The 27,858-nt window shown below is 32.2% G+C and overlaps 1 protein-coding gene across 1 annotated transcript; it reads left to right on the top strand.

Moving 5' to 3' along the window:
* The first annotated feature begins 902 nt into the window (after positions 1-902).
* On the top strand, positions 903-22,492 carry LOC129987444 (uncharacterized). Its single transcript, XM_056095427.1, has 9 exons — positions 903-938; positions 1,593-1,725; positions 1,816-1,851; positions 3,101-3,126; positions 4,703-4,793; positions 7,295-7,320; positions 12,474-12,623; positions 17,708-18,034; positions 22,151-22,492. Exons 1-9 carry the CDS (start codon positions 903-905, stop codon positions 22,490-22,492), a joined length of 1,167 nt encoding a protein of 388 aa, XP_055951402.1.
* The last annotated feature ends 5,366 nt before the right edge of the window (positions 22,493-27,858 follow it).

The following is a 27,858-nucleotide window of genomic DNA, read 5'->3' as shown; positions in this document are numbered from 1 at the left end:
AATATTTTTTATAATTTTCATTTATTTTATCTATGCCAAAAGACAACTTTTTCGGTCTATTAAAAATCAAAAACTGATTTTTTTTATTGCACCTAATTTACATTACTCTATAACACGAGTTCTTAAAATGGATTTAGTTTTTGCCATGAAGCTCAGATGTCGTTCTCGTCATCTGTCTGCGGTTCAAAATTACGAGGTTCGTCCCAAAATAGCCCCAGTGTTTCTTTACAACGGGATGTTAATATAACCAAAAAACCAAAAAAAAAAAAAAAAGCACCTCTTTTCCCAGCAGTATTCAGCTCGTTGTGGCACAGGAAAAATATTGAAAGAGTAGTTTAGTATAAAGAGCTCTATATTGTTATCATGGCCAGGAAACAGTCCTGATCTCAGTCCTTTATTGAGAACTTATGGCACAGTTTGAAAACTCTTGTACGAATCCATCCATCAAATAAAAGAGAACTAATTGCATCTATATTTGTTTCCTGGCATCATGTAATAACAAAGGAAAAGCTTAGGTCTCGTCAGCTCAAAGAAGCATCAGTGTGAAGCTGTAATAAAAATTAAGGATACCCTACTAAGTACTGATAACTCACTGCATTCATCAGCGACTAGTGTATCTCGATAATTATTGCCATTCCACTTTTTTCTATTGCAAATATTTGAATTCTATTTTTGTATTGAAATCAGTGTTAAATTGTCTTTAAAATTATATACAAAACTTTGCATTTTGTGAAACGCAACATTTTATATAAGCATAAAAAAAAATTAAAAAAACATAAACATTTTTAATTGTGTCAACAATTTTGGCCACCACTGTATTTGTATTCCCCTCTTTTCCCCACCTTCATTATAAGGTTTGGAGGAAATATCTCAGATTCGAGGACAGAGGATTGATTGGAGAAATGGTTCTATCGAGATCCACTATTTATATGAGCATGGTGAGTGCTAAATTTTACTCTTTAGTATGGAGCGGGCGTCTGGTTTGCCGCCTCAAGTGTTACCCTCATTATCTGCCCATGATTTCAACTGGTCAAGTTCGCCCTGAATCAGCCCTCATTTTGCTTCAAATGGGAATGCTCATACAGATGATTCATGAAAAAAAGTTTCTTAATAACTAAATATTTTTCAATGTAATTTTTTAGGGAAAACTTTTGTTAAGTATTTGACCAATAAAATTAATTTGAGGGTATGGGGTGTCCTATTTTTCTAAAATATTAACTCTAAAATACATTAATATGAGGAAATTTAGTATTATCGGAATAGAAAACGGTGGGATATGTACATTCTACGCGTATAAAACGATTACCAAAGGTGTTTTACTAAGCTTCTCGGATCTGATCCTTTATATAACAATTAAGATAAACCAATTTGCTATTGCCAGAAATGCATTTAATTTTACAGTTAGACTAATATTTTCTTAAATTTCATTGCAAACGCACGATATTCTTCAATCTATTTATTTTTAATAGATATTCGATTTCATTCTTCGCTTCTTATAAATGGTTTTTTTAGGTTTGTGTGAATCTGTTGTTAGGCTAATGTAGACTGTTGCAATCATATCCTAAATAACTCTGTTAAACATTCCGTTTCAGTTCCTTAAAAAGGGTACAGGCAAACTGGCCTACAAAGCCAGTGGAGCAACAAGACCATCTGCTCCACCTATTAGTTTCGAGCCACATCGAACAACTGCCAGACCTGTGGAGGAGCTTCCACCAGTTATGGAAGGTACGTTATTGTCCATATTCTCAAATTTTGTTGAAATTCACCATAAATCATGTTTCAAAATGGAGTAATTCAATATGTTTCTCCATCTAGGTCCTTCCTTGAAGGCTATATTCCATTTTGAAGAAGGTAGGTTCTATTAGTCTATTACTTGAAAGTCAGATTATAATGCCTCTTCGATCTTTAAAATGTATAGTGAAACAGTACAATACAATTTCCTATAATAGGATTCTTATTGACAGGAATACGAAAGTAATTTCCTACTTGAAACTAAAATCTCAAAATATTAAATCCATAGAAAAACTATTAATAAGGAATTCTTCAATATCCTTTTGTGAAACGACCTTCAAAGTTAAGGGACGGCTACGATGGCCTGGTGGTAAGGTTTGGGCTTCGGAACCTCAGTTTTTTTCGGGTTTGAGACCGAAAACCAAGATTCCACCGAAGAACCGTCGAATAAGCAGGTCTGGTGCATATTAAATCTGTCGGTCCTGAACGACTTCTTACTGGTGTGACGTGAATTTCGGAGAGGGGTCTGCCAGTTAAGGTGGCATCCTCGTCATCTTACTGCTGTTCAAAATTACAAGGTCCATCCCAAAATAGCCTTAGTGTTGCATTAAAATGGGATGTTGATATAATTAAACTAAATTGTGAAATTACATTCAAATACCACCATATCTGCATCAAGAATGTTCGCTTATTCATTCCAGCTTCCCAGGTTAGCCATAATTCCATTTCCAACCCCAAAGTAGTCAGTAGAAATTAACGATTTAGGAACGAACTCCAAGCTCTTTCTGCGTCATTCGTTGTTAACTATTATACATTGAATCGTTAAAAAAAAATGCTTCATATATTACTGTATCCAAGAATAGTTTATGGGCCCATTAATTTTTTATTCAGGGCAAAATATTTTGCTGCCTTCGACATATTATTGGTATGTCCTTTTCCTACAGGTGCATCTACATACATTTCGTCTACAAACAGAATCAACCTCAATAGCGAGATTTTGAAATGTCCTAACCGTTCGCTCCATGTCGTGGTATCTCTTATATGATTGTATGCACATCGTGGAGACCCTTCTCCTAATTAGTTATTTAATAGATTGGAGTTGGTCCCATTAATAAGAAACAAAGAGTATTAAATGATTTCGGCCTTGATATTATTAGTTTTTAGGTCTGCCAGTCACTGAATTGCACGCCTCAAAATATTCCAAACATAAAATTTTGAGGATATTCAATTTGTCAGATGTTATGTTCTTCCTTTAACCCTCTCCTGGGCCCTCTTCCTGGGCCCTCTTGTAAGTCTAATTATTACTGTAATTTTCCTTTGCTAAACTATTAAATAAATGACAGTAAAATAATTCTTTTTCTCATTACAGACTCACAACCTGGTCCCTCAAACGTGGTAAGTACTTTTAATCACTTTATATGTTTTGAAACCATTGCAGACTTTTTTTTTCCAAACTTTAGGGCATTCGTGTTTGGTTGATTACAGTGTATGGTAGTGACTTATTTGTTCATTTAATTTTAACCCATTAACCGCTGGTGTTGTGTTGACGCAGCGGTCAATATAAATAAATATAAAAAAATAACGATTAAACAAACTTTTGAATGCATTAGTTTTATGTTAAAGAATAGTTCTACTAATAAATCAGTGAAAAAATTGACTTAAATAAATTATTTTACACCTAATATCGATGTTTGACTTTAAGCAATTTTTTTGTTCAAATTTCCAAACTCCTTTTTTCTTAGAAAAAATAAAAATTAAAAACAAATTGGGGTTTGGTTATGAAATACATTGGCCAAGGACACTTCTTGGCAGTACATTCCACAAAGCAGGTGTTTTTGTGGCTCAGGAGGGGACAGTAAAAACAGGTATTGCGTTCGCGCAACGTCAGCGGAAAGGGGGTAGACTGTTATTCTTCTTGAAATATTTCATTTCAGTACTGTGCGTCTTATTGGTAGCAACTTTTTTATCCTCTGTAGTTTAAAATACGTAGAACCAGATATCTTACGGTAGATGAAGCTTTGGAAAAAATTTTCAAACGAAATTCCGATGACGAAGATGCAGATGAGACCTATATTATTGTAATACCTCCAGAAACAGCAGATGCTAGTGATGAAGAAGGCAATGAAAATATTTTAAATAACGATAATGAAATTTTACCTAGAGATACTGAAGGGGAAGTTGAAGTTCATGTAAAGAAGTTAGATCCTCCCAAAAGTTCTGCTAAAAAACAAAACCGGAAAAAGGAAGAATTACGATGGACAAGAAAGGAACCAATTGATTGGCCTCAACCAAAAGAAATGAAGAAAAACTGCAATTAATCATATCAAACAAATCACAGAAGATAAAACTAGTGCAGATATTTTCTATCTTTTTTTTTTCAGTATGAAGAAAACAAAAAGATACTTGTTGTTCGGTGGAACGGCAACTGTTGTGACAACAGGGTCAACGTTTGGAAAAATTGAACGACTAAAAAATGTTTCTCGATACTCTAAAAATCAGAAGAAAATATTAGTAGCCCAACTTCACTGCATTTAGCAATATAATCAGAAAATAGATGATGTAGATTTGTGACAATTTTGTTTCCAATTACAGAATTAGGGTCTGTGGCAAAAGTTGGGGTCCCATCCAGACACTTTTTATTTTAAGATTGAATACTTGAATCTTTGCTATCAATATTTTTGTGGATAGTCTTGACTACTTTCCCAACTCTTCCAGTTCTTGGCTTCTTTTAATGAAGAAAAAATTATTTAAATGTCAGGCAGAAGTTAAAAGAATACGAAAGTCATTTTTTCGTCCTTCTACTGTAACTCTTTATGTCGAAGTATTTTCTTCGTAAACCGCAACATTTCTTGAATTTTTTCAAACACCATTTTATCACATTGCTGGTTTAATAATTTGTCTTCTGCAAGCAAATTTATGTGTATATAGTGAAATGACAATCTATTTAAACCTAGAAATTTTTCTCTTTCAGCCGGCATCTCCCGAATTCAGACCTCCCACACCAGAACAAAGACAATCTCCACAAATAATTGACTCTCCACCCCAGGAACCCTCTGCAAGCTGTAAGTGAGAAATTTGGTTTTCTTTTTCACATTTTTTAAGACAAGCTTGATCTGCCAAGTAATTGGAGATCTAATAATATGTAGGCTACCGAAGACATTTTTATTGCAATGTTGACTTATTTTTTTACTTTTTTTCCCCAAGTACTGTTAGGGAAAGTGTAGCATCTGTTTAATACAATACAGAATGCTGAAATCTTTGCAGGGCATTGTTTTCCTTCGGAAATTAGAAATAACGATTGAAAGTTTAAATTCAATAGTTATAAATGTTCGTTGTAAGCCCCTTCAAAAATGCAAACGATATCAAGATGCGGTGTAGAGGAGGCAAACATTGTTGGGGTTCAGTTCCCATAAAATAGTATAATAATTTCATATTATCATTATATATATCACAAACATTTCATATAATCAAATACATACCTTTGCTCCATACTAGACATGGGACCGCGGTGGCCTGGTGGTTAGGTCTCGGCTTCTAAATTAGAATGTTTCAGGTTCCGAACCCGATCCCACTAAAGAACCGTCGTGTAAGCTTGTCTGGTGCATGCTAAATCAGTCGGGGTTAAACGTCCTCCCAGTGATGTGGTGTGGGAGTTTGGAGAGAGGGGTAACGGCTCGGATGTCCTCGTCATCTGATTGCAGTTCAAAATTGACACTGCCGTCACAAAATAGCCTTAGTGTGATTTGAAAAGTGGGACGTTAATATTAATAACTCACACTAGACATTGAGAAAAAACCGTGGGATGAGTTACCGCACCGCTCCGATATCCTTCGCATTTCTGAGGGAAGGGGGGAGATCACATTGAACACTTTTGACTTGGTTGAATTTAAACTATCAACCGTTAGTTTTAATTACCGATGAACAGCGAAGCTGTACTTTATATTCTTTTAATAGACCGGCAGAATTGGGATATTAATTTATAAACACCCTGCAGTATTGTTTCCGAAGTCTTCCGAAGAATCAAAATCTTGTACAAAATTTTTTTAAGGGAATCGAAATGGAATATTGAGTAAATATTTACGCAGCTGTTATTCTGGTTTGTCTGAAAGAAGAAATATGACTAAATCAAATAATGCATTTCTTGCAAATTCTTAAGATATCTTGAAACTTTTTCGCAACGATTTAATCAAAATTCTAAAGAATAAAACGAGAATGTTACTTTTATCTGAAGACAATTTAGCCACGGCACATAAAACGGAACTTTTTGAAACCATTATTTTACTCATGGCTTGTTTATTACTTTCTCGTATACGAAGTGTGACGCGAATGTATATAAACGTCAAAGATATTCAAACTCAAGATTTTTACGAATCTCCAAGTTTTAACCCCCCCCCCCCGTCCGCCTGTAGATTTGTCTGTGACAAAGATAACTTAGAAAATGCGTTGAGATAAATTGATGAATTTGTACGGAATTTACACCAAATTTATTGAATTTGTATGAAATTTTGTTGGAAGTGCGCTTAGAGGATTTCTGTCTCCCATTTGTTCGAATGCAAGTTAACACGATATACGCAAAGCGGAGACAGCTAGATAGTTAAAATTAGGTACATATATTGACCATCTATAGTTCAGCAACCTATCAAATTTTCAGCCAAATCCAAGGAGTTGACTGTTCGTCTCGGAACTTGGCTGTAAATGCGAAGACTCAACCACATCGAATTTGGTACGGGATTCTGTGACTACAAGTGCAGTGTTGGGAAATTTTTAATTTCATTCGGTTTGGACAAACGCGTCGAAAACACAAATTCGAATTTCGGATTCTATAGAGCGCATGGCAGGAATTAATTGCCAAAAAAACTCTTCGAGGATTACACGATAGATTCAGTAAAAATACTAAATGTAAGCCAAATTTTAATCTTTCGTAATTATTGTACACTATTTCTATGCAAAGTGTTATCTGGGATAACACCTGTATTGGAGAGTATGCGAGAAAGTTTTCTTGATCCCACTCTCACCAGCTATACTGTTATGAAAGTTTTAACTTGTGTATCAAGCAGTAAGTGTCTATGCAATTGCATGTACGTTACGGTAAAATGCCCTTTGGTCTGTACACCATGAATACACTGTGTAATATATACGATACAGCTTCGCCCTTTAGATAACGATTTGGTTTGGCATCACCCTAGTGGGCGAAAACAATTATTAGCATATTTCTTGCGAAAGTACCACTGGATGGCAATCTTGCTTTCAGCATTCCGACTGCATTGACTCAAAACTAATTTTATATAAAATGAATCGCATACCGATGAGATTAGTATGTTAATCTCGGCTTAAGCCATACTCAATTTTATTGTTCCATTCTGTAGTATTGAAAGCTGTTTGGGAATATTTCATGGTTATTTTTCAAGGGATTTCTACTGCTATTTATGGAAGTTGCGAGGCATTAAACACAATTTATTGGGTGCCGACTGATATTTTTGAATAACGATTTTGTTCACATTGATTTAAATTTCTCATTTGAAAATTTTAAGAGTTCTAAAAAATTTATTTCTTCTTTCCACAGGGGCGACCATTGCTTCCTTGCGAGAGGTATGTAGCAGTTTCATATACTTCCTTTAATAAAACTTGAAGCATTTTCTGAAAGCCTGTCTTTGCTTTTCGGCATACCACAATATAAACAATAATATTACGTAAATAATAAGCAAAGTTTCATTTATTTGAATTCAGAAAAAAAAAAGCTTATTACTCTACTCATTGAAATGAAAGTAATTCGAAAGAAATGTTTAACTGATACTTGTAATTGACATCTCTACTATAAAATCATTATTTAGCGTCATTTAACGGACGTTTATAGTAATTTAAAACGGTATTGATTCGTTTAGTTCATTTTGAAGTATCCAAAAATTTATCTGAACTGTTAAGTCAGTTCAGTTAAATCGAAATTCATATATGTAATAATATTTCAAAATCTAATTTCAATTCTTATTGTCAACATTTTATCTTAATTTAGCTCGCATTAAATTCTAAAATGTTCTTATTCCCTGATCCAATTCCACCTTTATTTATTTAATTCAACACGAGTTCTAAAATTGCTAAAGTCAACAAGTTCGCATACTCTGAATCAAGGGATAAAAAAACTGTCAAGCCAAGCGAATTCTTTTTAAAAGACACCTGTATTTCCTTATCCTAAATCAACACGTGTAAAGAAATCCCTATCAGAATCTCATAGTATAAATATCGGGGAAAATATTTTCTTTCTCTCTTTACGCTCATCTGCTCTTGCATCGCTTGTGAAGGGACGCCATTCCGTTAGTGCTTCTTGTATTTAAATTATGCCTCCGGGTATGGAATATTGCGAAGTTTAAAAAGTGAAAGTATCTTTGTCTTTACGGCCTCTGCTTAAAAAATTATGCGCGCGCTCACACACACACACACACACACACACACACACACACACACACACACACACACACACACACACACACACACACACACACACACACACACACACACACACACACACACACACACACACACACACACACACACACACACACACACACACACACACACACACACACGGTGGGAGTAGGGTGTATATGTTCGACTTTCACGAAAATGCAAATATCTTATCCCCAACGTTAAAGCACTATAGGGACAAGAAGTACCATCCATTATCGAGTATTCAGTGCCATTAGCATCTTTCATATAACTTTGTTCCAGGTTCCATAAATCTCTGAATAGATATAAATAGTCAGATTTCTTTCAAATTTGTTGTCATCATGCAAAGAATTATAAACAAAACAGGCTGCAGCTAACCAAACACAAATAGTTTGATAAATAACAGATAGCAGGGAAATATCTGCAATTTATGAAATTATGGCACGATTTAGACATTTTATATCTAAGCTGCGTCTTAATGGTGGCTTAAAAATTTTCTGTAGACCTTTCAATTCAACTAAAAAAAACGTTTTTTTCTATTTTAGGAGATTACAATGTATCGCCAAGAAATAAAATTCTGGCGAGAGAAATATGAAGAGTCACAAAACCACATAACTCGACTAAAGGTATGACATTTTATTTGGCGTTTTATCATTACTTTTCATTAAAAAATTGTTTGCAGTTATTTTTTGTGGCCTCAAATATTTTTATTTTATCTCTGTGAAAAGCTTATAATGATTAAAATAGCAAATAATTAAGATGAATTGAATGATTAACACAGCAAATTCCTGAATTGTGGATGGAATTTATTATACGATGTTATGTGCACTTGTATAACTGATGTCGGGAATGTTAATCATGAGACCTTATTTTTTTTGTTTTGATAGATGCCTATAGCATGAAAACGTGTTATCCATGTTTTAAAACAACTTAATTTCTATTTCAGGGTAACGTTTTCATGAGGGAAAAGCGCCAAATTTTCTGAGCTTAATGAATATTTGATTTGCAGAATAACGGGAATTTCTTAAACATAATACCAATTAAATCATTTCTTAAGAGTTTAGCACATTAGTGAAATTTCCTCCTGACAACAAATAAGATCAAGCCTTTTCTTTTCGCAACCGCATTTTTTCCGGCTGAAATGGGTAAAGAGAATTTTTCCACTTATCAGAATGTTCACTCTTTGAAGCTGAACTTGGATAAGACAGGAGTGGAAGATGAGGTACCACTTCACCTGATTTAAAGATCCGCAATAGACACGAAACGATTCGTATGGAGTAGGAATTCTCAATTTACAAAGATTTTGTGGCAGATTTTTTGCGAAAGTTAAAGATCTTTTAGTTTTAAAATGTGTGAAGATATATAGCTACAATATATGTACATAATATACTTAAATTTGATTTGAAATAAGTTTTTTGCATTGTTTATCTGTAAGCTAATGACGTACTATGCTACGGATTTTTTACTCATTTTTATGCCAGGTTTATATTCGGCCAGTTATAAGACGGCCAGTAGGCAGTGCATGTGTAAAAATTGACCGATTTATATTTGCCACAATTTCATAAGATAAGTTTTTGCATTTCGTTCTTGACTATAAATTGCATTGTTGGTGTCTTTGAAATTTTCTCTTTCACTGTGTATCGTATGAAAATGATGGATATTTACACAAAGAAACATAGTTAAATTTAAAAAAAAATGATCAACATTCCTAAATTTGGAAAAACTACAGAAAAAAATGGCAAATTAAATGAAGAAAATACAATCTCGCATCAGAAAGAACAAAAAGCAAAAAAATGTCGGAATTAATCGGTGATAAGTGATCAATTTATTCACGCCAAAAACACCACCAAATTCTACAAACGCATGTGCAGTAAGCGAAAAAAAAATACAGGCATGTTACTTCAGGGCAATTAATTCCCACGGACCTATTGATTCCTGTATTTTTTGCAATAAAAAACTATTAACAGCATAAAATTAAAAAAAATTACCTGTTTTCATAATAACAAACATTTTTTTAAGTATTTTAGGCTGATTTTATACTATCATATTTCACTGCTGAAATGAAACTTTGCATTGTTGTTATAAATATGTCATCCTGCCTTTTCCCCCCATCGTTCTCATTACGATACGAAGATTCTGTTTATTTTTGTGTGTTGAGTAGTTTCGGTATAAGATATGCTTTTATAAATGAAAGATTTTGCGTCCTTGCAATGAAGTTTTCACCTCAGAATCAAGCAATAGCGGAAAATTTTAAAGTGTCTCCACTTTAAAATATTGCTTTCTCTTGTAATGTAATTGTATGTATATACATGTAGAAAAAAAAAAAACTTAGACAAATGCAAAGTATAAAAAACAGAACTGATGAAAGACTTTTGAAATAATATAAATTATTTGTCTATCAAAATTTGAACTGCAAAAAACTGAGAAAACAGTTGAAATTTTCAGTAATCATTAATCCTGGTGAATCAAATGATCACCAAAGGTGGCTAATTAGAAATTTTTCTTAGAATAATATTCCAAAATTTAACGAAACTTGATCTTAATTTCAATAGGTTCAATTACTCGGTAATTCTTAGTAATTTAAAGGAAAACTTAAAATTAAATTATCTTGAAGTTGCTTAAAAAATATAAAGGCCTATAGACAGACACCTACTTTACCAATTGATAATATAGCTTGAAAAGAAAAAACAAATATAAAAGTAACGTGAAAATATGCTTAAAATAACTCTTCATAAACAACATTTCATATTTTGCGTTTATCGCAATCAATTTCCGTCAATTATAACTGCAAATAAAAAGTTATTTTTTTTCATGTAAATCGCATTTCCCTTTATCAGTAACCTTCGTAATAGTGAGAAGGCATTTCTTTTCATTTTCATTGGAAGTTTGGAGAGGGGTGTGTGTGTCATCCTCGTCATTTAACCGCAGATCAAAATTATGAGATCGGTTCCAAAATAGCCCTAGTGTTGCTTTAAAACGGAACATTAATATAAATATAAATAAAACTAAATAAAAAAAATCCGATACGAGCTGAAACGAAATTGGGAAAGCACATTGTTCACGATTGAATCTCAAATGGATCTTTATCGAAATTCCATCTGTTGATAGTTTTGTTGTAAACCCTATACTGCAGTTGACAGGGAAATATATTTTTATTTCAGCAACATTATTAAAAATACATTAATAATATTGTAGAAATAAAATACGGATTCTCTGCGTAATCAAGTCGAATATTTAGGCAATCACAATATTTTGCATTTCGGATTCGAGGAAGCGAAAAAAAAACACCGTATTGATTAATGATATAATACATTTATTTATTATGTTTTTAATAATAAATAGAAAGGGAAAATCCCTCAATTTATTTATGTGCAATTTATTTACGTATTGAGGGAAAAAAATGATTAATGATTAGCTAGAAACAATCTCAGTGAGATAAAATATTTTTCCTCCCCGCACAAAAAAAATGAAAGTAAAACAACTTAAGATGCTTCTTACGATTATTTGCGATTTGTAGCATACAGAAAAAAATCTAAATATATATTTTGAAGGCTTTTTATCAGCAAATTGAAACCACAATTCGATCTCGAGATACAATAACAAGATCACAATCCAAATTTCATTCATTTAAATCATTGAGTTTTGGACTTAATACGCGAAAAGATAAACAGACTGTCGATAATAGATTCAAAATTTGATAAGGAATTGTACTTTAGATGCTAAAATTATATACCAAATTTTATCCAACTAGCTTCTCGTTTGACAGTTAATATGTCCACTTATACTGACATACAGGCAAACTTTCTGAGAATGGATGTCGTTCAGAATTTGAGGAGTCCTGCAAATTCAATGTAAATATCACCTATCAAATTTCATCTGTTCAAAACATTTGAATCGTTGTCTACAAATAAGCAAAACACCCAAAAAGTGCTTTTTGAACAGTTCTACTTATATGGAAAAATTAAGACAAAATCTGTAATCCCAATGGACGATTGAGTGTTGCTCGTAAGGGTAATAATGACAGCATTTAGTAAAACAATTTATAATTCGTTATCTTGAAAAACAAACACACTAAAAAAAAACGCCATCCCACCGAATTCTTCGACATTTTTCTGATTATATTATTGGTTGTTATGAAATATGCATTTTAATCATTAACTGCTTCCTGCCTAACATTTGTGCTGTTGAGTGAATCGTTTCATTTTGAGTTGCGATTTAATTGGTGAAATATAAATGCGAAGTATCTAGATTGTGAAAACGTATTTTTGATATCAAATATGAATATCTTTTAACATTTCTAGAGAGCAGTTGAAGTGGCTGCAACGAGGAGCCCCCAACATATCCCAACCACTCCTTCTCGCAAACGGAGAAGCGAGTTCGGAGAAACAGATCAGCCAGCTAAAAGAATGGCTGGAGAACTAAATGGAAACCAGCCATCAACAAGTCGCATTGTGAGTATAGTTTCTGATGCAATTTCATATGTTTACCTAGTTGATTTTTTTTCAAAAGGTAGAATGTTTACACTTATTAGTATGTAATAAATCTTAAATGGTGCCGATTGAGAGCGAAATTGATATTTAAACAGCATAAAACTTAAATTGATAGTTAAAATAAAATTTGTCTGTGCAACTTGTAGATGTTAAATCTGTATGCTAAATTTTACCACTCTAGCTCTTGCCGTTTCGTTGTTATTATTTGCCAGCTCGGTTGTCCAAATATAGGATTTGAACTAAAATTGATTTTATTCAAATTTCGATAAGTATTTATAAATTCTGTGTGAAGGTCATACACAAAATTCAAAAAACTAAATCATCTTTTGAATTCTTTTTGTCAAGACATAACGCCAAAAATCTTTTTCGAACTAAAACATGGATATTCATCAATCTCTAATGTTTAAAGGTTTTGAAGATTGCAATATTTTTCTGTATATCGCATATCAGAAAGTTAAAAAGAAAAAGAAAACAAGAATAAATACGTGCATTGATTCAGGCAGAGTGCGTTTTAACGAATAAAAAGATAGTAAACGAGCCGTTTTTGCATTTCATTTCTTTAATGCTGTATTCCTCTACGCATTATTTGAAAGGGTCAGACAATGGTGGAGTCCACTTTAAAATTTCTTCTAATAAAAAAATGTAAAAAAAAGGCCTTTAATCTGTGTAGTAAAATAACATATTGCTTCAACGGCCAAAGTTTAAAACAGGGAAGAGTAGTACAGCGGGAAAAAACGGGAATATATTTTACATTTGGAAAATACTGCTTTCATTGCGATAAAGGAAATCCAAGATAGACTGAGCTTTTACAATCGATTTGTTTCTGATAAAAAAATTGAGGAATATTTTATTGATGTTGAATAATTTTTATCAAATGATGGCGAAAAGGTAGTATATCCTTCAAACTGGAAATGTACTTTTCTTAAATTCTATATAAATTACATTCACTGTATACATTTAATTTGTAAAATATTTCAAATTTTTCATTTATAATTCGCAATATTCAAAAATTAACGGATATAAAAATTCAGATAAATCTGTGCAATATTAACAGAAATGCAAAAGGTTTTAGTCGCTGTTTCAGTGCATGCAAAGTTAACCAGTGCCACATTAATTTCCTTCAATTTCTTATTTCAGGCATAAACTCGGTAAATTTCCCATGAGAAAGTTAATTTTTTAATGAATCTTAAGATTGAAGAAATTCGGGAAAATAAAAATTCACACTTCATTACGAAGTAGCCAACTTTGAATACGAGATACTTCGCTGGGAGTAATGATCGTTAAATTTTTAAATTATTTTCTGCAACTTGGTATTTATGGTTTCTTTAGCAAATTATTAAATTCAAATTTTCATATTCATACAACTCATATTAGCCTTGCAACGTTCCTGTCATTGTTCTATGCATATCCTACTTTCTTTTCCGGCTTCCTAAAATTTGAATTTGAAACAGAAGTGATAAAACTTCAATCAATAAAAAAAAAATGCTTTAACTGAAATTAAACATGTTTGTAAAAACGGCGAATGCAGAAAATAGAATTGTTCAAAAATGATGGCTTGTGTGTACTACAGAATAATTTTTTTTTTTTAAATATGCAATTTCTCAAAGGATTATTCAAAGAAAATTTTTGATTAATCATACAATTCATTTTAATTTTCTAACCAATTTTAAATAATTATTGTTTCAGCTTGTATATTTAATCTTTATTTATATGTATAATAGTTGATTTATTTAATTTGCACCTACGGTATACCAGACTTTGTCGCTATATTCCTCACTGTTTATATTCAAGTTCAAATTTTTAATTCGAACTTATGTTAATACGATGACAACACGTTGATGAAAACTAATTTTTTCACATTGACGCGCTCGTGCAGATTAAATTTTCTTTTTTATTTTTTGAGAATTTTATTGTTGAAAAAATGGTTAAAATTTATTTTTAAAAATTCGTAAAAAATCGAAATTTAATGTTGAGGTTAATGCATTGCTATCAATAAAAAGACGATTATTTGAGCTTTAACTTGCGTCAAAAATTAAAGTTCCGCTGTAATATTTTCGGAAATTATAGCCTAGAAAGGCCGAAATTTTGCTTAATTTGTAATTAAAATTCCATTAAAAAATTGTAAAAAAAATCGCACCGAGATGCACATCACCGGCCTCCAAGTCATACGCGTGCTACACTTGGTAGCTGTAGGTAAAACGTTCTGACCTGTAGAGCGTTTAGAAGTCTTATGTGCACTACAGAATAATTTTCATTATTTATAAAGTCTTACAGAATTATTGAAAATAAATTTCACGGATTCAGTGAAAAAATCAGATTTCAGTTTTATTTTTAAAAGGATATAAACGCAATAATATTTTATTGTTTTTCTGTTCATAAATATATTTAAAAATGTAGAAGTTTTATGAAGTTTGAATTTTAAACAATCCTTTGGTCCTAAGGAATCATATTCTGCAAGATATTCTTGCCACTCCAATTTTTTAAAAAATAAACGTTTTTATTTTCTGCGTTCAAATCTGACCGATTTATTAAGTTTTAAATATTGCAATATTAGAACAATCAATATTTTCATATTTTAGGGCCAATCACCCTTGAGAAACTCTGGGAGATGATTGGCTTCTTTGAGACGGTCAATGATATGTTTGATAATCAACTCTTTTTATAAAATAATGATGTTGAAATTTTCAAAAATCGGTCATCTTTAATGATTGATTTAGTTGATTGGAGTGCAACTTTTTTTTGATTGAAAAGATTATATTTTGAGCTTCAACTTGATGCAAAAAATCAATTTGAACTATAATATTTTCGGAAATTATAACGAAAAAAACGTCCATTTCGCTTAATTTTTAATTATAATTCAATTTTTTTAATGATGTCAATGCTTTAATCTATTAAATTTCGATCTTTAACAAATTTTTAAAGAAATATTTTAATTATATTTTTCAACAATATAATTCGCACAAAATAAAAATAAAATTTAATCGGCCCGAGCATGTAAGTGAGAAAAAAATAGCTTTAATCAACACGTTGCCATCACACTAACAGAAGTTTCAATTAAAAAATAAATTAAATATTACTGCAAATTAAATATATAAATGTAATTTTTAGCATATGTCTGTATGAAGTGAAAAGAAATTCGAAATATAATACGTTCTAAGTAGTAAATGTAGGAAATGTTTTCTATGATCATTTACAATGTCTATATTATTAATTCAATAAAAGAGTTAAAGGCAAACGTGGTTTAATATACGTAGCATAATCACTCTAACCAGCATCCATCAGCTAATTTGGGGCATATATCTGCTGACAAAATGTTCTAAATGAGCAGAATAATTGTATTTTTATAACTTGAGTCAATAAATGCTCCGCTGAATTACGAATTTTAAATTTTCATAGTTCCTCTGCTTTTTGAATCATATTTAACAAAATATTCCTCAAAAAACATTTAAAACAAATTATTGAACTTAAATCAATCACTAAAACTGACTAATTTATATAATTTGAATATTACTCATCAATAAAAACTGGCAATTTTAAATCCCTTCATCGACCGCCTCAAAGAAGATACGAAAATCTTCTGTCAGAGTTTCTCGACAGTAAATAGCCTATGATTATGAGAATGCTGATTGTTCAAATATTCTTGAATAAAAACTTATAAAATGGGCCAGATTTAATCGCAGAAAAAAGAAATGTTTATTCTTTTAAAGTAGATATTTCAAGAGAATTTCGCCGAATGATTACTCAGGACAAAAGGACTGTATGAAATTTAAACTTTTTCTTAAGTATAATTACCGACTGAAAACAAATAAAATATTTTATTTATGATTTAAATATTTGAAAAGAAATTAAAAACTGAAGTTTAGGATGAAACAGAAATTTTTGTTAAATCATTTTTAAGATATTATATAAATTACGAAAATTATTCTGCAGCGCACGTACTACTTCAAAGCTGAACGACTATGCTTTCAATTTTTTTAATAAAAAAACATGGTTGGTTTCAGTAAAAAAAATGTTTTCATGTTAATTGCAGTTTAACATTTCCACTCTGTTTTAAAGTTTAAAATGTTTGGCACTGGCAGAAATAGAGACAAGTAGTACAATGAACAGAACTGTTTGAACAGCCAAAATAATATTATGATTGAACTATATAATTTTCAAAATCTAAAGCAGAAAATATTTCGCAAAAAAAAAAAAAAAAAAAAGAAAATCTATTCTGAAGCCTTGTTTCCTAAAATATTACGTAAGCATTTTAGCGAGCATTAATACCAGCCAACCGGCTGGTCCCCAAAGGTGGCTAGTAATTAGTTTTTAAATATAATCATTTAAAATAACAAAATATTTTTGAATAAGATTAACAATAAATATTATTAAAATAAGCTGGAATATAATTTTTTTTGAAACTGTATAGAAATGAAATGAATTGCAGATGCTTATTTCCTGCAACATTCCTTTAACTGCGAACATCTAACAGTAAAAAAAAAGAAAGAAAAAAAAAAAAAACGCGATTTATTGCCAATATTTTTTTAACAAAATTTGGGTATCAGGAATAAATTTAGTTTAAAACGTAATTAGATATTGCTATTTCAACATTTTGAAGCTCAGTTGACGCATGCAAACTGACTAAGAAAGAAGCAGATATTTAAAGTCGAGGCAAAAAGGATTCACAACATGCATATCTTGGAGAGGATTTTGCACCTAAAGAACTTACCTTTAGAAGCGATTTCTTTAGGAGATGTCATTTAATTTTTCTTGAATGAATTAAAATTTTTAATTTTGAAATTTCTTTTTGAAGGAATTGGCAAGATCTCAAATTATTCCATGGATTCCTTACAGTTTATTAGATTAGAGGTTTATAAATGGTTTCAATTACATTAGTCATTTTGGTGTCATCCTGCTCTAAAAATGTTTCTAATGAATGTTAATTATCAATTGCATAGAACACTTCACATTCTTTCATATTTCATTCAATTGAATGTGTATAATATTTCCTTATTATATTATAAGATATTTTTTTTTTGTAATTGATGAAGTATTCATTTTTTTAGGATGATGTTTCAATGATCGAACCTACTCCACCGCCACAACCTACTCCACCGCCACAACCTACTCCACCGCCACAACCTACTCCACCGCCACAACCTACTCCACCGCCACAACCTACTCCACCGCCACAACCTACTCCACCGCCACAACCTACTCCACCGCCACAACCTACTCCACCGCCACAACCTACTCCACCGCCACAACCTACTCCACCGCCACAACCTACTCCACCAACCGCACAACCTAGTCCTAGACCACGACCAGCAAGAGCTCCACGAAGGAGAGTTCGACAATTTCCACTTGTGCCAACTGCAACATATGATGGACCGGTGAGTTTACTGTTTGTTGAATTCGTATTTCATAGTATCACTGCCGAAATGAAGACAAGTCATTCACCTTTTATTCACAAAAACTTAACTAGAGAAAAATCAAGAAAATTCGTTAGAATTTTAAGAATATTTGTTCTATATAAAGCAGATTATCTGTATGAGTGAGTGAATCTGCAGTTTTTGTCCAACCTAGACGAAATTTGGCTCATGTTATCTTTAGCAATTGTCAAGTTCAAAAATTAAAATTTGAGTTAGTTAAAAATTGCAGTTCGATTTTACTTTCTTATGTGATTTCTGACAAAAATACTTCAAATATTTGTTAACAAATATTATAAAATTTATATTTTGGGTTAATCACCTTAGACGATCAGCTGTTTTCCAGACATATTGGTTATGTTTAAATTCAGTTCAATCGTTTGGATATAGCTTCATGTCCCTGATTTTGTCAAATTCAGATATTAAAACCATACCTTGTCGTTTTAACGTTTTGTGTTCATAGTGTTTATTTTTTAATGGAGCCAAATACCATGATATTATAATGCTATTTGAGGATTCCATATTCGCATGTTTCTCTTGTAAATTTCTGGATTTATAACTTCACTCTTTTTAATCAGTCTTGTATAGTTTTCTAAAATTCTTTCTTTAGTTTTCAGTAAAAGAAAATTCCCACTATTATATTTGATAAAATGATAAATACTCTTTGATTTTTAAGACAGTAATGTAAGCTATGTTGGAAATCAAATAAAAAATGCATTTTAAAATATCGAAATTTCAGAGAATTTTCATGACTAGCAAATTTGCATCAATTAAGGAAAAGTTTTATTAAATTTTGAAATTGTGTAGAATTTATTTTTGTGCAATAATATTATTGAAAGTGGTTTCGAAGAAACGGCAAAGTTTAGTTTAATTTCTAATGAATAAGATTTATAATTTTTTGAAGAAAATCACTCTAAATTGCAAATTTTCACCTACAAAAGATTTGCGTGGTACACTTTGTCTCCGAGGACAAATGGTTAGTTCACTTACTCTCTCTCACTCCATATTTTTTTAATGGACATTTCCTTTTGCTTCCGAATTTAACTACAGAATTCAGCATTATTTTAACTTTGGAATACGTCGAATGTAGGCAACATTTTTCTGTTAACAGTTACAGTGAAACGCTAAGAACATTTTTATTCTTTCATATTGTGTTCAATCATTTAATTTTGCAAAGTCTTTTTTTAAAAATATGGTTTTAAGTTTTTGTAGATATTTAACTTTGAATTAATTGCTTTTACTATTGAATTTCATATGTACGAAATGAGATATATAAATTTTCATTGCTTTATTACATTGTTTGCTGTTTTATTATTTGAATTGCATCTGCAAAGAAGTCCGTAACTAATTTTCTAAAAAGTTCTTATAAAAGCATTACGAAATTTTGTGTATAAGTACTTTTCAATCGAAGAAAAAAAGGTTTGGTTCTTGTATTAAAATACAAATTTTGGGACAAATGTAATGAAGGGATATAATATCACTAGGAAGTGAATAGATACATAGTTAAAATTATATGGATGCAAATGATTAAAAGAAAATTTGAAATTTCATCTCCTTTTTTTCAAATAATTTTAAGTGCATAGGAACGGTCACTCACTCAAAACTGAAAAAAAAAGTTTAAACCAAATCGTATAAATCTGAATTTAGAGCACGAGTTTAGAAGAATTCACAGTTTCTGAGAAAGTGATCCACCCTGCATTATTCTGGTGTCGTTCATTTTACAATACAAAAAAAAAGTATCATTCGAAATGGATTAACATACAGAGGTTGGACAAAATAAGGGAAACATCTTGAAAAATTGACAAAATATATTTTAATATGGTGTAGGACCACCTTTTTGAGGCAATTACAGCCTCCATTCTCCGAGGTAATGATTGTGAATGGTTTCCAAAAGAATTTTAGCCTATTCTTCAGTTAAAACACCTAATTCTTTTAGAGACGATGGCGGAGGAAATCCACTTATTGCTTGACTCTCTAAAATCGACCATACGACCATAAATGCTCTCTGTTGAGATCTGGGGGTTGTGGTTGCCACATGAGATGCTCAACTTTATTAGAATGTTCCTCGTGCCATTGTTTAACAATTCTAGCTGTATGGATTGGTGCATTATCATCTTGAAAGATGGCGTTCCCTTCCAGAAACAGTTCTTGAACCATGGGATGAACTTGGTCACCCTAAATTCCTAGGTCTCGGCTGTTAATTCTTCCATGAAGGGAAATCATTGGCCCATAGGATTTCCAAGAAATGGCATTCCAGATCATCAAAGAACCTCCGCCATGTTTAACAGTTGGGAAAAGGCAGTCTGAATGAAATGCTTCTTTCGGCTGTCCCCAAATGTACATTCGGCCGGAGGTTGGAAATAGAGTAAACGATGATTCGTCAGAAAATTACATTTTCCCACTGCTCGAGGGACCAGTTCTAGAGGCTTCTACATCACTCTAAACGCTTTGAAGCATTTGTCTTTGAGAGTAGGGGCTTTCTAATTGCAGATCTTCCGTCGAATCCAGATTTTTGTAGCTTCCGACGAACAGTTTTCGTGGAAACTGGGTTCTTGCAGGTGTTCATTGAGCTCTGCAGTAATTTTAGGTGCCGTGGTCTTGCGATCCTCTCTAGCAATTCGATTTAGAGACCGACGGTCACTCGGAGACAACTTCGATTTTTGGCCAGACCTGTGCATTGCTCAGGACGTTTTTCCTTCTTTTTCAACAGCAGTCATTACTTTTGAGGCAGTACTTCTTGAAACGCCAAGCATTCGGGAAGTTTGTTACACTAGCGTCTGCCATACGAGCACCAACAATTTGACCTTTTTGAAGTCCGAGAGGTCTGCCATTTTTATAAGTTTATAACCTCTTTTCAAAAATTTCTGTAAAAAAACAGTTATCTTAAATAAACATATCAAATAACGAAAATAATAAAACTAAAAAACATTGAAATATGTCAAGTTTTGATTGTTTATAACATGTTCAAAGATTATGATGCCAAAATGTTAGGTAATTCCATTATTTTGCCCAACCCTTGTGTAACATTAAAATACAGATAAAAAATATATTATATCGTGAAAAAAATAAAATCGAATTTCCTGCAACACTAATAATAGAATGCAACATATCGCAAGTAAATGACTTCAACCTTATGAACTTTGCTTTTTTTCCCCCATGAAATCGTTGCGTCTACAAAAAACCTTTTTAAAAATGTTAAAAATTGGAATAAAAATTATACTTTAATAAATTAATCATGGATATTTGTTATCAGTGAATGGTGTATAAATAGTTCTGAAATTTGGAAAAATATAGTGCAAATAATATACTTAATTTACTAGTGAAGCTGTAATTGTTTTTTGGCATTAAAAAAATCCTCTTTTTTTTTCTCTTACTATAAAAAACATGCAGACACCTTCGAATAGCAATATTTTTTCAAAATTTCATTACATACAATAAAATTACAAACTTTGAAATTTTCTAATGTTTCATTTGTTACAGTGATCAAAATTCCGCAGTTGCTTTCGAAGTTCCTGCGAGACTCAATGAATGAATGAATAAAATTTTGATCATTTCATTGTATCGATTGTTTTAAGTAAATGGAAGTAAACCCTGAGTTATGACGGCCGGGTCGCTGGATTCGTAGGAGAACGCCTTGTTAAAATTTGTTGATTGCTGCCAAGTATTTTAATAGATCTCGTAGACCGCTCAGTAAAAATTCCGCATAGAAATGAGCTGATGGAATTTAAATTTGGTTGTATATACAACCTTCCACTGCACGATAAAGCAAATATTGATTTTTTAACGATATATTATTGCATTTTTTTTAGTTATCGTTTCCCAAAGTGACGTCCTTGATTTTGGGATCAAAGAAACGGTTACTCCTTGCATTTCCCTAAGAATGAATTTAAATATTGATTTTTATTGTAGAAAATTAGATAAAAGTTGAATGCAAATTAGAAAATATAAATTTATTATCCCCAATTCAAGCACTAAAAAGTCCCATTTAGATTAGATCTACATCATTTCGTTGGTTGTAATATATTTTGTATGATTTTTTTTTTAAAAAAAATCTGTGCTAAACTTATGATTGTTTTTCAGCCCAATAACGATGCGGCGATCGAAGAAAGGATCCAGGAACGTCTCCGGCGTTTGGCGGCCAAGGACCGCCTCGACGACCTCTTCGAGAGGATCCGAGACGCCAACCCGGAGGTAAGAGTCACCAGGGCTTTATTCGATAGAAGAATCAAGGACCTGGTAGGCGATCAGAGCCGTGCCGAGCTCGGCATCAATTTAGATGCAATTCCGGCAGCGGATTCCCCCGAAGAGTATTTGGTGCTCTGCCGATATGCCTTGGCCCGTGATGTGGCTCTCTGTGCAAAACGGAGGCAAATCGCGGACCGGGACATATCGGTAGCCATCGAACACCTTTGGGTGGCTTAGATCATTAACAACAACTTTCTGCCTGTCGGAATGAGCACTAGTTCCTCTGAATTTTAAATTCATTTATTTACATTATAAGCAAAAACTTTTAATTTGGCTTAATTTATTAAATATCTTTTTACTTAATTTTATATTAACTTGATTTGGCTTATTTTTTCTCAATTTCTTTCATTATTCTTTATTTTTTTTATATCAAAATTGTTTGGCATTTTATTCGAAATTCTTGTCAATTTTGTTTTCTATTTCGGAGGGCTAGCGGCCGGCTCTCGCGCTTGTTTTGGTTGCGGAGAGATAATGCGGTTATTGCGGAGAGATTACTCTGCGAATCGGATTGTCCTTTGGTTCTTCTATTGGAGACGGCTCTGGTGACTTATTTTATGTTTTTATATTTTTAGAAATTTCCTCTGTATTAGTACCATTGCTCAATTTACATGTATGGATCCCAAAATTGCTTCACCGCATTTTTATAAAAATCATCTAGAAAGATGCATGCCCGAAACGGATCATCTTAATAGTAGCCATCGCAGCAACTTGCAATTTCATTATAAACTGGGGGTGGTTCAGAAGAGCACGAAAAAACATCGTTCATTTTGTTTGTCATGTTCATGAAAATAATAACCTCTCTAAACTCTGAGAAAATTACGAGAGTGAACGATTTAAAAGTACAAACGTCTTATAAGACAAGATTCTGTTCGGAAAGTTTCTGCAGGAGGAAGAGTGCAGGTTGACGCTTCATGTCGGGTGTTATACGAAGGGTTGGAAGCGAATCCCTCGTCTCTATTGCCAATATTTGATGAAATTTATTTCCTGATATCTTTCATACACCAAACATATTAATTAAAAAAATTCTGTAATGTTCATTTCTCCCGTATCATTCAATAAAAATACGATTTGAATACCGTCTTATTGATATAGAATGATTGAAAGAATTTTCTAGGCTTCTTTATCCAGCTTACTTGAAGTCAGTAATTACATTTTCTAATCGGCGATTAAAAAAAAATGTATCGTGAGAAAATGTCAGGAGAAAATATTTAATCAACGTATTTCTATTGATGTAACTTTCGGCATTTTATCCTTTATTAAAAGTAGAAATATTTAATCATCGAAAAATGGCAAAATCTATTGCAGATGTTCCTAAACTATTCTAGATTTTCAGAGCAACAATTGGGCCTGTGCGAGGTTGGTAATTTCCAAGTATTACAGTTTACTTTTTTTTGCTATTTAAAACATGATGAATATCATTCAACTTCCCCTCATTTGAATTTTGATCTTTATTTCAACAAATAATACGAATATCGACTTTTCTCAAAATTTCTTAATTGGCATATTCATTTTCTTCCGATTCGCACCACATGCTAATACATTCTGTGAAATGTTCCAAAGTAAAGTGATATTGATTTGACAATTACATTTATTTCATTATTATAATGAAAATACTCTAAAAATTGGAATCAAATTTAAATCATTACCTCAAAGGTACCATGTTTGCATGAAATCGCAAAAGATACAGAAAATAGTAAAGCGTTTAATAAATTTATTTAAAATATAATTTAAGGCCTAAGATCTGAATCAGTTGAATACCAATTTCATTTGGAACGAAAAAAGATAACACCAGTAAAACTGTTAAATCTGCTGTTACTTGTTCGCTTGTTAAATTTCCTAACTATTTGAAATAATAAAGTTCCAATGTATTCAATAAGAAAATGGGTAACGTTGATCTGTTCGTCATTAATAAATCATTCCCAGAATAAACTGCTTCAAAGAGATTAAATTTACAATCTCTGAAAGGTTTACAGATGTGTATACCATAGCATTGTTTTCATTCAAATCAATTGTTATCAAGCCATTAAAAGGTATTTGTGATGAAGGATATTTAGAAGCTGATGATAAGTTTCTAACTCTTCAATATTCGAATAAGCATGGTATTTAATGTTTAAAAATATTGTTGCGAATTTTTAAAACGAGTGTTTAAGCAGACATTATGCGCCTGGAATCTGAGGAGCATAACCGAATAGTATGGGGTATTGAGATAAAAGTAAAAAATTCGAAACATTATCGAATTGAAATTTAAATTTTACTTTCTATGGCAGGATTTTTTTGTAGGAAAATATTTTTCTTTAAGATGTAGATTTTTCAGTTCTTTGTAGTCCCTCTAATTTTGTCCCTAATATCAAAATAAAAATGCATTTTGAATTTTTAGAACGAATGATTTCATAGATTTGAGATAAAACTAATTTTAGCATACCGAATTTGCTTTTAAATGTTTAAAGTTTGTGACCACATAATTTGAGAAATTATTCAAATATTTGAGTTTACACTGGAATATTAAATTATACAATTTGTGAAGTGTTTCTTTGGAAAGTGGAAAATGAATCCTCTATAAATTTTTTTTTCAAGTGTTCAATGCTTAGTGAAATTCTGCTGTATATTTTATGCATGTGTTTTTTAACCCCTTGCCAACGAACTTCTTGTCATATTCAGGGATACAAATTTCGCAATTTGTCACAAATTCGTATTTACTTGAAACGTCTTTAAATATTAATTTTTATTTCAAACTTCTTTCAAATTTTTAAATAAGATATATAAATCATTGTTTTCTAAATTTCGGTTTCTGCCCATGGATGCAATATGAAAATTTACTAAAAAATGGCTTCTTTCTCGTTTTTTTAAGCTTAGAGGGCTTTAAATTTGTATTGAAGTTGGAGTAGGTGGCAAGGGGTTTAAAGGATGGCAAATATTCTATTCAGAAGGAAAATGAAAATGTAATTTGAGACTTCCAAAGTATTTTTCGAACAAAACGTAATTTTTTTTTAAATCCTTAATAAATCTCAAAATTAAAATTTAAATCCTAATTTTTTAAAAAAAATCTATTTTATCTAATGAAATAAAGGACGTCCCGTGATTGAATGATTAATTTGCATTGGACTCTAATTTCTTACTGATTTAAATGCGTTTGAACACACTTGAAATTAGAAGTTGAACATAGGTATGCTTATAAACTTAATTGTTCAAAACGATTTATATTCGAAAGTCTTTTCCAAAATTAAACAACAGCAAAAAAAAAAAAAAAAAAAAAAAACGTTGTTAAAAATTTGAAATGATTAAAATTTTATTTCCATCCGATAATACTTAAAATATATTTAAAAAAAAACATAACTTGGAGTCTCAAATTATTTGGTCAAAGAATTCGTTTATTATAAAATCATGAATATTGAATATTTTTAGTTAAGTACCATTTTATTCTTAAAATGTAAATCTGATTTATCATTTGTTTGTTGCATCATCAAGAAAGTGGTGATTTATATGTAATGCAAATACACTTGTGCGCAAATTTGAGAACGTAATGGGTAATTTATCTTAATGTAAGTGGAAGGTATAAAGAATTAATATTGCTCTGCTAATCAAGTGACGTTACTCGTATCTAGCAATCAATGAGAAAAATAAAGATGCAGCTCTCTTCTGTCATATATGCCAAAATAACCAGAACAAATAAGTCTTTTGAAAGAAAGCCTTAACATTGAATGTTATATAGAACAGAAATGCAAACAATGCTTTTCCAAGAAAATAATTGGACTCAAACGCGCCTCTCGCACAAATTAAAAAAAAATCAAGATGAATCCGGAGGTCAAATCTTATTTGAAGAACAGACTGCTCACAATCACAAGCACTTGCCTTAATTTTAAACAAAGGCAAATTAAGCACTTGCCTTAAGTTTCATGCTAGTAACATCATTTCTCGTCTGGCAAGGAAAGGAGGGTGTCGAGGTTTGGAATGAGAAATAAAAATCTCATGCTGTCTTTCATGTAGCTAAAAGGACTTTGGTTGAGCATTTCCGCTTCCGTGAACGGACCTACAAATACGGAATTATTGTTGTTTTTATGTTCCCCTCTATGACTATCGGTATTGGAAGATAGGCATGGGGCAATAACAAATCTTCATGTCACTCAGTATTGGTCATCATCAAACAGAAGGTTGTTCTGCCGGAAGAATGGACTTTTCAGCCGAGCGCAGGATTGGAAACGTATCTACCAGTCCGTGCTCTTTCCTCTCTGACTATCAAATTTCCAAAATATGCATGAGGAAAAAACAAATCTTCACACGTCATTTCACAGCATTGCTCATCATCAAACGGAAGGTTGTTCTTCCGGAAGAATGGACTTTTCAGCCGAGCGCAGGATTGGAAACGTATCTACCAGTCCGTGCTCTTTCCTCTTTGACTATCAAATTTCCAAAATATGCATGAGGAAAAAACAAATCTTCACACGTCCTTTCACAGCATTGCTCATCATCAAACAGAAGGTTGTTCTTCCGAAAGAATGGACTGCTCAGCCGAGCTCAGGATTGGAAACGTATCTACCAGTCAGTGCTCTTTCCTCTTTGACTATCAAATTTCCAAAATATGCATGAGAAAAAAAACAAATCTTCAGACGTCCTTTCACAGCATTGCTCATCATCAAACAGAAGGTTGTTCTTCCGAAAGAATGGACTGCTCAGCCGAGCTCAGGATTGGAAACGTATCTACCAGTCAGTGCTCTTTCCTTTTTGACTATCAAATTTCCAAAATATGCACGAGAAGAAAAACAAATCTTCACACGTCCTTTCACAGCATTGCTCATCATCAAACAGAAGGTTGTTCTTCCGGAAGAATGGACTTTTCAGCCGAGCGCAGGATTGGAAACGTATCTACCAGTCCGTGCTCTTTCCTCTTTGACTATCAAATTTCCAAAATATGTATGAGGAAAAAGCAAATCTTCACACGTCCTTTCACAGCATAGCTCATCATCAAACAGAAGGTTGTTCTTCCGGAAGAATGGACTGCTCAGCCGAGCGCAGGATTGGAAACGTATCTACCAGTCCGTGCTCTTTCCTCTTTGACTATCAAATTTCAAAATATGCATGAGGAAAAAACAAATCTTCACACGTCCTTTCACAGCATTGCTCATCATCAAACAGAAGGTTGTTCTTCCGAAAGAATGGACTGCTCAACTGAGCGCAGGATTGGAAACGTATCTACCACTCCGTGCTATTTCCTCTTTGACTATCATATTTCCAAGATAGGCATGAGGGAATACACCACCGATGTTTAAATAAAGTACACATTTGGTAAAAGGATAAAAGGTTGAAAGGAGAGAAGCGATTGCCTCGCATCATGGACTTGAAAACTTCGAAAATTGCGGACGTTAAAAAAAAAACAACCTTGTGGTGGAAAACTGTAGAAATATTATGGATTGTGAAAGAAACTTTTTGTCCATGCCTTTAAGTTCCAGTCTCTTCCATGCGTCTCCAAGAACTTTGAAAATGAATCCTGGTGCTGTAGCGAACGAACATTCACTTGCCACCCTTATTGTTATTCCTCATCTTCATGC

The sequence above is a fragment of the Argiope bruennichi genome, chromosome 10 (genome assembly GCF_947563725.1).
Source record: "Argiope bruennichi chromosome 10, qqArgBrue1.1, whole genome shotgun sequence".
Lineage (NCBI taxonomy): Eukaryota > Metazoa > Arthropoda > Arachnida > Araneae > Araneidae > Argiope > Argiope bruennichi.
Note: the sequence above shows the minus strand (reverse complement) of the source record. Positions and strands in the feature narration are given on the sequence as shown.

What these genes read in the sequence shown, in the direction of transcription:
- LOC129987444 (XM_056095427.1), top strand. Translation starts at nt 903, where the DNA reads ATGGTTCTATCGAGATCCACTATTTATATGAGCATG. An exon ending in CCAGGAACCCTCTGCAAGCT is followed by an intron (nt 4,794 to 7,294) that starts GTAAGTGAGAAA and finishes TTCTTTCCACAG; the next exon opens with GGGCGACCATTGCTTCCTTG. An exon ending in AGCCATCAACAAGTCGCATT is followed by an intron (nt 12,624 to 17,707) that starts GTGAGTATAGTT and finishes TCATTTTTTTAG; the next exon opens with GATGATGTTTCAATGATCGA.